At 50.8% G+C, this 13,395-nt stretch overlaps 1 protein-coding gene across 1 annotated transcript in view; it reads right to left on the bottom strand.

Moving 5' to 3' along the window:
* The window catches only part of VTCN1 (V-set domain containing T cell activation inhibitor 1), a 234,062-nt gene extending 221,857 nt beyond the window's left edge, over window positions 1-12,205 (bottom strand). Inside the window, exon 1 of the mRNA XM_069635769.1 lies at window positions 12,014-12,205. Within this exon, the coding sequence (XP_069491870.1) occupies window positions 12,014-12,045 (32 nt within the window). The 5' untranslated portion in view covers window positions 12,046-12,205. The remainder of the gene's footprint in view (window positions 1-12,013) is intronic.
* Between the last annotated feature and the right edge of the window lie 1,190 nt (window positions 12,206-13,395).

Genomic DNA, 13,395 nt, shown 5'->3' with positions numbered 1-13,395 from the left:
CCCCTCTGCCCTCCATGACCTTGCATGTTCTTCAGGCTGAGGGGAGGGTCCCTCCATGACCTTGCATGTTCTTCAGGCTGAGGGGAGGGTGCATCCCCTCTGCCCTCCATGACCTGGCATGTTCTTCAGGCTGAGGGGATACCCTCCATGACCTTGCATGTTCTTCAGGCTGAGGGGAGGGTCCCTCCATGACCTTGCATGTTCTTCAGGCTGAGGGGAGGGTGCATCCCCTCTACCCTCCATGACCTTGCATGTTCTTCAGGCTGAGGGGAGGGTGCATCCCCTCTGCCCTCCATGACCTGGCATGTTCTTCAGGCTGAGGGGAGGGTGCATCCCCTCTACCCTCCATGACCTTGCATGTTCTTCAGGCTGAGGGGATACCCTCCATGACCTTGCATGTTCTTCAGGCTGAGGGGAGGGTCCCTCCATGACCTTGCATGTTCTTCAGGCTGAGGGGAGGGTGCATCCCCTCTACCCTCCATGACCTTGCATGTTCTTCAGGCTGAGGGGAGGGTGCATCCCCTCTACCCTCCATGACCTTGCATGACCTTGCATGTTCTTCAGGCTGGGGGAGAGAGAGTGAGTTCCCTGCCAGCCCTCAACATGTGATAGGCAGGGAGCAAGGTAGGGTGAAGTACCCCCTACCCCGCCCTTGGAGCAGCATTATGCAGGATGCAGGCCTGTGGGAGTGTGCATCAGACAGACCCTTGCTTTCTAGGTACATTCATCAATTCAACTTAAAATCGTAGCTAGCCAGGACCCAGAGCGTTCCACCAGGGTTCTGAATTAGGGGGACACATGGTCCAGCCACTCACGCAGCTAGAGCTGGGAACCCAGCTGGCCAAAGAGATGCATGTGGGCTCTCCAGGCAGCAGCCGCGAAAACCACACCATACACCGCACACAAATGTGAATGGGTGGCTTTCAGGAAGGTGTCACTTTCCGCCTCTGGGTTGGGTGTGGTATCATAAGTCGACTGTCCATGACTGACATCACAAATGATTGAGATGCGAAACCTCTTCCGTGTTTACAGAGACCACCCTGCAATTCTGCAGGCTACAGTTTCGAAGGTTTTCTGGCATGGTTTTGTGTTGCTTGCAAAGCGCTTGGAATGGAATCGTCTGAGAGTCTAGGAGCATGAGGACTTCAGGATCTCTTCGGAGTTGAGTTTGAGGGTTAAAAAGGGCTCGCTCCAGAGGGGGGAGCCTTTGTGGTGAAGGCTCTAAACTGCAAAGGGTGCAAGCTTCAGTGGACAGGAAGCAGCACGTTTTGGGAAGCCAGCCGTAGGCATCTGATTGGCTGCTAGTGGGGTAGCACATTGGTGAGGTGAGTGCTCCATGACCCTGGATGAGTGAATAATGCACAACACCCCACATTTGATGTGTTGCATTTTCCAGTTGGGGGGTATCTTTTTTAAGGTCTCCTGTCACGTGACTGTCAGGCCTGTACTCGGCCACGGACATCAGGTGCGCACCTTGCGCGCGCTCCTCGCTGCGCAATGATACGTGGGAGCCGGGGTAACAGGGAACCTTCTTTATTCCTAACTTCGCGGCAACTGCCGAACTCCCCCCCGCCCCTCCCCTTCCCCCGACGTCACGTCCTGGACGTCTTAACGTAACGGCCGCAACGGCGGCCGGCCCACGCATTACAATGCGGGTGGGCTGACATCTCCCCCCTTTTTAACCTGAGGGGTGCTCCCATCTCCTTACCCCATTTCTTCTATCAGGCGGAGCGGCTTGATGCGACTCCTCTGGGGGCGCCGTGCCCCACACGGTGTCGAGCAGTCTCTGGCCGGGGTTGCGCCGTCCTTTTCTGTCTCTGATTCCTCGGTGTCTCCCTGGTAGGGTTCCTCTGAGAGGCCATCTCCGTCACTGTCTCTGTCCCATTCCCACCGCTCTCCATGGTGGGGTTGTACCCGCTTGAATTGCGAGCTGTTTCGGGTGATGGACGTGCGGTCACTTCTTTGTGCTGTGACCATTGTTCCTTTCTTATGGGTGATGATGAGGGGTTCAGGTGCGAATGTCGCTTCTTCCTTCCTGTGTTTGGGTTGTCTGACCCATACCTCATCGCCTGTCTGCATCGGATTTTCTCTCGCCCTTCTCTTTCTGTCCGTTGCTTCCTTCATTTGTGCCTTGTTCCTCTCGTCATTGACTCTTGCCTCGCGTTCGAGGCTTGTCGTGCCCTTGGGTCTTGGGTCCTCTGGTAGCCTTGTGGTGATCGGCCTCCGGAATAGCAGGTCTGCCGGGCATATGCCCGTGGTGCTGTGTGGGGTGTGACGATATTCCCTGAGCAGTTGATTGAGGGCCTGCTCAAACGGTTTGTTTTGGATGTGAGCAATCTGTAGTGTTCTTTTGATGTTGGTCATGAATCTTTCGACCATGCCATTTGCCTGAGGCCATCGGGGAGTTATCTTTTGGTGTTGGAATCCCATGTATCGTGCAAACTTCTGGAACTCGTGGCTTATGAAGGTGGGGCCGTTGTCTGATTTTATCACTTTGGGGATTCCGTATGCTGACAGCATCCGGTCGAGGGCGGGGATGACGCTCGATGTCGCACTGCTGTCCACGAGCTGGGCGTCAGGGTATCTCGAGTATTCATCCATGAGTACCACGACATGAGTTCCGTCATTCAGTGGTCCGAACAGGTCCACCGCTAGTTCCTCCCATACCTTAGTGGGCAGCGGTGACATTTGTAGCGGATTTGGGTGTGGCGGCGGAGCTACCTGTGCACATATGTGGCATCCTCCTATGATTGTTTCTACTAGGTTGTCGAACTGCGGGAACCACACCTTCTGTCGGAGAAGCCGCTTCGTGGCTGCTATCCCGCGATGTCCTTCATGGGCCAGGTGTATCGTCCTTTCCCGGAGTGCTCTCGGAATGACGACCTTGCACCCTTTTAGCAGTACCATGCCTTCCACCACTGTCAATTCGTCCCGGACTAGATGTAGTCCCTTGACTTCTTCCTTGACTGCATCTGTTTCTGTCTTCGCTTGCTGTCTCATGAGGGTCCTTTTGTCCGCTAGAAGGCAATGTCTGACGATGCGCAATGCGGGGTCGGTTTCCGACTGCGCTGTTATCTCTGCCCATCCTATGGGTAGCGGCTGTAGGTGGTGAATGACATAGTTGATGTACGCATCTGCGATAGAGGGTTGAGATGCCGTGGATGCCGTGGGGTGACGAGAGAGATAGTCGGCGGGATTGTCCTCCTTTCCGGGCTGGTGCTTGACCGTGAACTGGTAGTCTTGCAGCCTCAGACCCCATCTGGCTATCCTTGGTGGCATGACGGCTTTGGGATTTCCGTAGATGGTCAGGAGGGCCTGGTGATCCGTGACTATTGTGAATCTCTTGCCAAAGAGAAACAGGTGAAAATATTCGCAGGCCCATACTACCGCCAGGCTTTCCTTTTCCGCCTGGGAGTATGCCTGTTCTGTGGTCGTCAGGCTCCTGCTGGCGTATGCGACTATGTGAGCGTTTTGCGAGTCCTCCGGATCTTTTTGTGTCAGGATGGCACCGAGGCCTACCGGGCTGGCGTCTACAACCACTTCGGTGTCGCGCCGGGCGTCGTAATATGCCATGTCTTCTGCCTGTGAAATGGCGCTTCTGATGGCTTCGAACGCCTCCTGACACTCCTTTGACCATACGAACGGCGTGTCCTTTCGCGTGAGCAGTCGAAGGGGGTTGCTGACCGTTGCATAGTCCTTCAGATATCTAGAACAATAGCTGGCTAGGCCCAAGAATGAGCGTAGGTCCGTGGTGTTTGTGGGGGGGGTGGCGGAGTTTAGCGCTTCCACTTTTTCCAGGTCCGGCCTCATGCCTTTCTCCGAGAAGATGTGACCGAAGAACCTCAGCGACCCCTTGGAGAATTCGCACTTTGCCTTGTTTAGCGTGAGGCCGGCCTCTTTCATTGCTTGACATACTTTGTGTAGCGCCCTGTCGTGTTCTTCTTGCGTTTTGCCATATACCAGGAAGTCATCTGAATAGTTCAGACAGTTTGGTATGTGTCGAATTACTTTGTGGATCTCTTCCTGGAAGATCTCGGCCGCCACAGCGCCCCCAGAGGAGTCGCATCAAGCCGCTCCGCCTGATAGAAGAAATGGGGTAAGGAGATGGGAGCACCCCTCAGGTTAAAAAGGGGGGAGATGTCAGCCACTGTCTGCTTCCGTTTTGAGGATGTGCAGTGGGATTCTCGCGGAGTGCTGCTTGTGAGAGCACCACGCTGTTATGGTGCCCTTGCACGGTAGGGGCGTCGTGGATCCGTACGGATAAATGTCTATTTCAGCCTTCTTGATTTTTGGAGGTGGAGTTAGTGCTTCATAGGTTTGTTCATTTATGATATTCACCGTGGCCCCGGTGTCTATGAGGAATTTCACCGGCGTGTTATTTACGGTCAAAGTGAGTATGGGACTGTGCTGTGTGGCTGACGTGTTAGTCTTGACAGCCCATACATTTTTCCTTTGGTCATCCCCTGATGACGGAGTGTCGCTGCTTGTGGGGGATCGCGTTTCAATGTATCGGACATATCGTCTTCTGGGGGAGCGACGCGTGTCCTCTGATGAGCGCCTGTCGTCCCTAGAGTAGTGGCCGGATCTGCTGCTGTCCTCTCTTTTTGTCGGCTTCCTGTCGCTCTCTCCTCTGGGTTTGGGCGGGCTTTGCCGGCTGTAACGGCGTCTGTCTAGAGTTCGGGGTCTCCCCGGTGCAGTCATGGGGGCGTTCTTGCACGTGGCCCTGAAGTGGTCCATGCCACCACATGCCGCACACTGTTGTCCTAGGGCCGGGCAGTCCCCGACGTGCGGATATTCATACCCGCACTTGTAGCAGGTGGCCTCTGTGCGTCTCCCGCTCTGGCTGGGGCTTGTGTATAGTTTGTTGACGGATTCTGCGGGTTCCCCTTGCTGTTGTATGGAGACTTTCCCCAGGTTGTCTAGTTGTGAGTCCACGGCGGCCTCCATGCGAGCCAGTGCTAGGATCTCTTCAAGTGACCTTTGTTTTTGCAGGAGCTGTTTGCGGAAAGGTTGCGAGATGCAGCCTGCGATCACTTGCGATCTGAGGGCTTCTTCATTTGAATACCTATGGAATTCGCAGTGTAAGCATCTGTCTAAGAAGAGGGACCCATTTGTGTAAGTTCTCGCCCGGGGCCGAAGTATCCTCCCACCTGCTACACCTCAATACGAGCAACCATCTCTTGCTTTACCGTCACTTCATTGGCTGTCTATATCGTAGCAGTCTGCACATTTTGACTGCCCAGATTTTTGGACTGCAACTCCCATCAGCCCTAGAGCGGTTTAGAATGATGAGGGGTCACGAAAATTAATTGAAGTCCAAAACATCCAGAGAGCCTAAGGCTGAATAGCGCTGTTCTTAGGGGATCATCTGATGGGGTAAAGCAAGGCGTAAGGAATTCACAGCCTTCTTTACCACCCCAACTCAGTCATGTTCACCCTCTTTGAAGGTGGAGAAGGGCAGGAAGTGGAGTTTGCACCCGCACCATGCTTTCCTCCTCCATCTTCTAAGAGAACAGTGTTTTACTGCTGCATGAGATTTTCAGGTAAAACAAATGGATTCCTACGTAATCTGCATCGAATTAGCACCTGACAAAGAGCAGGTGGATTCCATAAGCCATTAACATACGCCGTCTGCAAAGCCCAATTTCCAGGGGGCATTTACCTTGCTGCTAAACAGAGAGTAAATGTAAAGCGTAAAGTCCGTTTCACCTTCCTTTCCCAGCTGCATTGGAAACATTTACAATGCATGCACGACCCCAACAGCACATACAGTGGTGGGCCCCTGCATGCAATTAACATTTGATTTTAAATACCCCCCTTAGTGTATTCAAAATAAATACCTAAGCATCACTTCCTGCTTTCAATTCACACCAGGACCTCCTCTCCTCCTCGCAAACTGTCAACAATAAACCTGCACCAGAAACCTTTTAAATAGACCCCTCTGCAGTGTTATGCCTTCCAAGCGCTTGCATCAACAGTGGAACTGGCTCCCCTCCTTTCCTGCATGTGCCATCTGTTGAAATCAATCATTCAATGATGTCCGTCATGTTTCTCATGGAAGGTGCAGACGCCCAAAGTGCATGAAACACTCCTGACCAGGGCTTTAAGTGGACTGAGGCTAGCTGGGGCAGATCCCTCGCAGTCTCCAAAAAGGGCTCCCTCCTGACTAGGCCAACATAGGCTGACACCGCCAGGCAGCCGGTTTAGCTAAAGCGCTGTATGGTTAAAGGGCTGCCTCTAGCCAATGCCTCTCCTTTTTTTCTAATCAGAAGCACTGACACCTGCAGGCAGCCCTTTAAACATGCAGCACCTTGAGTGAAAGGGCCACCTGCTGGGGTTGGCTCCTCACTCTAATACACAAAGGGAGAGGCCGGGCGCCCCAGCTCTCTTTCTGTCTCTTAATGAGAGGAGCTACCCCACAGTAGATAGCCCTTTAAATGAAGGAGCCTCATGGTTAAAGCATTGCCTGTGGGGGTCGTTGACCCCACAGGCAACCCTTTATCCATGAGGCTTCTTGAATGAAAGGGTTCCCTGCCGGGGGTTAGCTCCTCTCATTGAGAATCAAAAGGAGAGTTGGATTGCACTGCTATCATACCTTTGGTGCGCCCAGCCTCGCCTTTTGTTTCTTAATCACAGGCTCTGACTCCACACAGGCAGCCTGCCAGAGGGTCTCGGAGCCCTTTCGATTTAGGGAAAAAAAAGATAGGCTGGGTGCACCAACGGTATGATAGCAGCGTGCCCAGCTCTCCTGCTTGGTTCCCACTGCCTGGGAGCCAAGCAATTGCTAGGTCCCCACACTCCATTGTCAAGGAGAGGCTCTCGTTAGGGAGCATGGCGTAGCTTTGGGTGGGTGGGGGCCTCTTAAAGCACTGCTCCTGATTCACCACATCATGCAGTAAAAGGCATGGACACAGGAGCCAGTCCCAGACTCAGGCTGCCATGCACTTCAGAACATCCATTAGGTGATTTGTGCAGTGTGGAAACGGGTCAGTATTCAGGGGAACGAACCCAAACGCCTGGACGCACAAGCAATCAGGGCCTTACATGTATTATCCAGTCCATACAGAATGTGGCCCTTAACGGTTCAGAAGAACTGGAGGCAGGACTTTAAGTGGGCCAGGGCTATCCGGGGCAGATCCCTGGCAGTCTCTGAAAATTGTGGTCGAGCCGGGCCCTGATGCTGCCCCCTAAAGTCTCCTGGTAACCAGGTTCGTAGTGGCCTATAGGAAAATAGGGCAATGTTTGAACCAAAAATGCTAAATGCTAGTGTGGGACAGTTTTTTCAAATCAAAGTGGGCCTCTTTTTTAGCCAATGTCGGCCAGGTTGGTAAGTTACTTCACCATGCGGCTAGTAGTTTTGAGCAGAGTTACCAGTGCAATTTCTGCGTCCAAACGGGTTGGTGCAGTAACGGGTAATGATAATAATGTATTCATAAAATAGATTTCCCTAACAAGCATCCTCTCGACATTCGTAAACCCCCATAATTCTGACCCATACAATGCTGCTGACAATGCTTGCTTCTGCTATAATTCCAGTGCTGTTGATATAGCACCGCTTCCATGACGGGTGAAGAAGGATGAAATGGAGCCGCTTAATCTTTCCAGCGTAAGGGCCACCCTGCTAGTCTGGGCCACCCATCCTGGACCCATCCTGGAATCCAAGGTAGTCAAAGCTGTTAACCTGTTCAATTGGGTCGTCCTCTATCGTCAGCCTAATGGAAATATGCTTCCTGAGATCTGGATTAAAAATCATCGACTTGGTTTTAGACGTGTTTACAGTAAGACCAAGACCTCTCTACACTTCCTCCGAAAAAAGCAGAAAGGGACTGCTGAAGACCGGGGGGCGGGGGGCGTGGTAGCAAACAAGATTGTGTCGTCTGCATAGAACAGGGCCGGGAACTAGGTTGAGGCCAGTTTAGGGCAGTCCTGGCACCCACTTAATAACGCATCTATGATCTCCTGGATGAAGATGTTGAATAAGCGTTGGGCCAGGACACATCCCTTCCTGACACCCAAGCCTACTCCAAAAAAGGTTGTCTGTTCACCCCCTGGACCGTATGGAACACAGGCTTCCATGTCCGAGTAAAGAAGTGATGATATAATAATAAGGTACTGGAGCACCTTTCGCTCCACCAGTACCGTGCACAGCTCCACACGGGACATGGAATCAAATGCAGTCCTCAAGTCCAGAAATAACACGTACAGGTGCATTTTACATGCAGAGATGTTTTTATGGGAGGGCAAAAGGGGCACTTGACCAGGGCCCCCACCTTGGAGGGGGCCCTATAAGGCTGCTTTATCTAAAGAAGTACGATTCGTTTGTTCACCAGACTTAAATAGCACACATTAGGATATTGTATTGCATGGTGCTGAGGCTCTAAGCCTATTGCCTGTCTGTTTTGGCAAGTACATTCTGCCTCGATCAATTCATCCTGTAATGCTTTCTTTGTTCACTGTGGTATATACAGTTTCTGTGTTCCTAGCATCACAACTCCTGTAGCATTCTTTCCTTCCTGTCGGAATTACGTTGATCATGTGCAATAGCCACATTTGAAATGCATATTGGTAAATTGAGTGCCACAATGGTTCAGAAGTTAGCTCAGCGTGTTAAGCACTCATTGCAGAGATATGTGTTCATATGCAAGATTACAATATAACATTCCTGTAAGGCTGGTGGAGCCTTTCCTATGTCTGAAGTTTATAAACCTGCCTGCATATGTACTCGGTTTTGCAGCACAACAGGTGCTATTATCATGAATGTACCTGCACCAGATAGGGTTCGCTATAAAATCGAACATGTCATCTGTGAGGTGAAGGTCTAGAAATTGGTTTGTTCAGATGGGGTGTTGTAAAACCTAGGCAATCACTTCCAACAATGGGCATAAACTGTTATTCCAAGAGATGAATAAGTATCCAAATTTGGAACCAAAGCATTCATGCTTGTATCCTGGCTTTGCCAGCAGACAATACAGTGATCCTGGTCAAATCATCTAATATCTCGTACATTACTGTACGGTCTTCTTTGAAGTTTGCATCCTCGCATGCTGGTGGCATCGTTTAGCCCATTACTTGATCTTTCTTCTTATGTAGGCCATTTCAGTGGAAGGGGTGGTAGACATAAGGGAGCAGACCAGATGGTGCAGGACTCGGGCAACCACATTTTAAAGTCTGCTCGATTGACACAAAAAAACGCTTTGCATTTTTGTAAAAGTCAAAGGATTTTCTGCACATTTATAAATGACAATTTCACAAGCCAGTGTTTTGGAACTATGTAAAGCTTTAAAATACAAAAGACCAACCCAGATTAAATCTTTTAAATAACACTGATTGGGGTGCTGGTACTTATATACTTCTCTTGAAGTTTGCAGAATGAAGCTGGAATCATTCTGTGTTACACCCCTTCTATAATATTTTGTTTCAAAAAATTGTCATGTTTGGTAATGTGATTGGTGTACTTTCCAAGTCAGTTTTATAAAATGAGATTGTTTTAGTTCATGGCAAGTACTGGTAATAAAAGTGTTCAAATACAGAAATTGCAGAGTTGGCACAAATCCCAGATTCACCCCTTACCCAGTGTGTGTAATGCTGGGCATCTCATTTAATCTTGTATTGCCTAGCCTCTCGAAATTGCCAGTCCCTAAAATTTCAAAATTGCCAGCCCTTCAGAGAGTTTTCCTTCTCAGGGTATGATCTTCAAAACAGCCTCACTCATGGTTTCACTGGCTATAGTGTTGCTTCCACTATAATAGTGAGCATTGATATATTGCACACCACAGGCACTTTGTTCTTTTGACTCTCATGACAACACTATTTGAAAACCACGCCCCACTTCTAATCTCAGTGTGTCTGGATACAGGCACCTTCTTAGTAGCTTCTAATCTGCATCCACTATCCATGCTTTCGTATGCGCAGCTTTCTTCTTCCTACCAATTGGTCTGCTCTATCCATGCTTGAGCACGTTTGCGTTCTGTGAGGCAGCAAATGTGAGTTCTCTGTCTACTCTGGGTTGCATGTACCTTTTACATGCAGTCCTGCATTAATACTACAGACGACATACCTTCCTGGATTTTATTGATAAACAGTCTCCTGAATCTATGCTAGAACAGACGTAACCTCTTCGTAGACTGCTTATGTTGGCCTTCAAAGGGTAAGTGTTTATCATTCTGATTAGAGCAAGAATGAAGAGGGTAAGGGCACATAAAGGGACTAAACATCCTTATTTTTAATGCTTTGAGGCAGCATATCAACCTATGGGTTGTGATTGCAGCGGGGGGTGGGGTGGGCAGATATTCTTGATCACTTAATTCCTTTGGTTTGGTGGACGGCGCCCCACAGATGTCCACGCCCAGGGCCCCAAAAGTGATGAAGATGGCCCTGTTTACATAAAACAGTGTACCTCTGGACTATGAGGAAAAGCGTAAAGCATTGGTCCACTGTTCCCCGACCCTCCTGGAACCCAGCCTGATGCACGCTAATCACATCATTGCTATCGGTCCCGAGTTCACTATAACTTTCCCAAACAACTTCCCAGCCCCATCTAGGAGGGGGATAGGTCTATAGTTTGCCGGAATGTCCCTTCCACCCGTTCTGTACGCTGGGACGGTAACAGCTTTACGCCAGGCATCGGGAATCCTCCCTGTGGCCAATATAGCAGTGTAAGTCTGACAACGCGTAGGGGCCTGGATAGACGGCGCGATCCAGCCCAGACGCCTCGCTACTCTTTTGCAGCGCCAATTGCATCCTCAACTTCCTTAAGAGTAACGCACGAAACATCTCTATCTGATGTACAGAGGATGACGGCTGGGGGGGCGGGAATAGAGGAGAGACATTAGTGTATAATAGGTTATTTATAACACGCTTAATATCCACAGGTTTCTAATCGTGGACCCAGGTATCGAACCAGTGTTGCTCCATGTCGTCTTGCTTCCAAAGCGAGTGCGTTGCCCCTGAGCTATCCTCCCAGGATTTGAGAAATACGAGATTCGAGAAATGCACTCTCCATTCTTCCTTACCAATTCGACAAACCAATAGTTGATCCCCTTTGGGCTCATTATCAGACACCAATTTCCAAAATAGGACATTGTCTCTGGCATGAGGGGCATTAAATAACCCCTCCCATTTTCCCGTCAGAAATCCTTTCTTTTTTGTGAGAATTAAGTTTATATAGTTGAGTCTTAGGAGCCTCAGCTTAGGTTTGTCAGCCCCCAATGGGTCTCCAGCACATTTTACAAGGTTTTTTTGGCGGCTCGACAGGCCCCACCGTGCCATCCAGCCCTACGCGCAGCTATTCGTTTATTTGCTATGGCGGGGATGCCTGCATGCGGTAAAATGTGACCCTTGAGATTGTAGAGCCCTATATGTTTATATAGCTCTGCCCCTCAGGAGGGTATTTGATTATGATCTAACATCCAAAGGTGCAGTGATGAAAACAATTTTATTGTGATAAATTAGGTATTTTTAGGCTGTTTAGGTTTTGATGTTGTGATGACGTGTATGCTTTCAGCGTTTGAATTGAATTGCATTCCACTGTATTTTAGATTATGTGACGACTTTGTATGTTTTGTATAACCCCAACCAATATTACAACAAAAATAAATCTCGTTATATTGAGTGCCGCTATATTGAACAATAATAACACTTAGCACAGTGCTTAGAAGAGGGAATGAATCTACCAGCATGAAGCGCTAGATCAGAACGCACAGCACTTGTATCTTCGCCATGTACCTGCCTGCAGCACCACTTTGCACTCGGTTTACGTATCCAGCTCTGTCTTTGCTTTTAGGTAGGATTACCCCCCTCGGCCCCCTGTCTAAGGCTGCCCCAGGCCACATTTAATTACGCTGCTCTTGTGTGGCCCTGTCAGAGGGCTGTGCCATGCCTTTACATGTGTGTCTTCTGACCCCCTCTGCCCCCGGACTTCACTCCCCTCCCCACCCACACCGAGACACACAGCTGTTGACTGCGGACACAGAGCGCCCCATACGGTGTGTGTGTGTGTGTGTGTGCCCCCTACCTCCAGAAGATGATGTTCCCCGCGGAGGCCATGCTGCCAGGGTAGCTCAGTGGGCACGGCTCCTCTCCTGGAGGTGGGTTCGGCAGCAGCCGCCGGCGTCCCCCCCGCCCTCTGTCCCCGGATGAGAGGTGCCTTCTGCCCCGTGCAGGGACTCCGTCCGGTGTGTGTGAGTGCAGGTGTGGCAGCGGAGCCTCGCATTGCAGGAAGATGACAGCTCGCCCCGGGCCACTTCATCACAGTGAACGCGCGCCGTGCCCGGGCTGGCCCCGGGGGCTGGCTAAGCAGGCCTGACCTGTGGGAGCAGACTGAGGTGTGCCTTAAATGATATGGGAACGAAAGCATTATCTTCAGTGTGCGCTGGGGAAGGGAGGTCCAGACAGCCCGCAGCCCCCCAACATCAAGACACGCAGAAGCTGCAGGGCCAGGACAGTGTCAATGAGGAGCGCACTCCGAACGGGCCCACTGTCTGGCGCCAAACAAACCCCAGAAAAACGCCATCAATTCAAGAGAGAGAGAGCGTTTCAATGTGGCTGTCACAGTGGCAGAGGCGGGGGGCAGTGGGGCAGCCACCCCCCTGGCCACCCCTGGTGCCATGTGCACCCCCAGCCTCCTGCTGGCACCCTATCATCCACCCCCAGAAACTCCCCTCGCCCCCCACATCTAAACCCAGGACTGTTGCGAAGTGCTAAGCATTGAACTGGGAAACTTGGCAGCTATGTCTTTCAGTGTAATAAAGCCTAATCAGGACGTAGCATTGATAAGTGCCGACCTTATGGGGGTGGGGATGGGGGAAATACAACATCCACAGCAAACTGCACCAAAAAGGATTCCCTGTACACGAATAGCAGACCCATGTGAAGTGAGCACCTATCTGTGAATGATCACTCCTGTGTGCTGCATCACCTTTCTGTGGTTAGACCGCCTGAGGAGGGATCACTTTCCTGTGACTAGATCACCTGTCTGTGGAGGGATTACCTTCCTGTGACTAGATCACCTGCCTGTGGAGGGATCACCTTCCTGTGACTAGATCGTCTGTCTGTGGAGGGATCACCTTCCTGTGACTAGATCACCTGCCTGTGGAGGGATCACCTTCCTGTGACTAGATCGTACTAGAACACCTGCCTGTGGAGGGATCACCTTTCTGTGACTAGATCACCTGCCTGTGGAGGGATCACCTTCCTGTGACTAGATCGTCTGCCTGTGGAGGGATCACCTTTCTGTGACTAGATCACATGCCTGTGGAGGGATCACCTTCCTGTGACTAAATCATCTGTCTGTGGAGGGATCACCTTCCTGTGACTAGATCATCTGTCTGTGGAGGGATCACCTTCCTGTGACTAGATCACATGTCTGTGGAGGGATCACCTTCCTGTGACTAGATC

This window comes from Ambystoma mexicanum, chromosome 7p (genome assembly GCF_040938575.1).
Source record: "Ambystoma mexicanum isolate Mex_15411 chromosome 7p, UKY_AmexF1_1, whole genome shotgun sequence".
Taxonomy (NCBI): domain Eukaryota; kingdom Metazoa; phylum Chordata; class Amphibia; order Caudata; family Ambystomatidae; genus Ambystoma; species Ambystoma mexicanum.
Note: the sequence above shows the minus strand (reverse complement) of the source record. Positions and strands in the feature narration are given on the sequence as shown.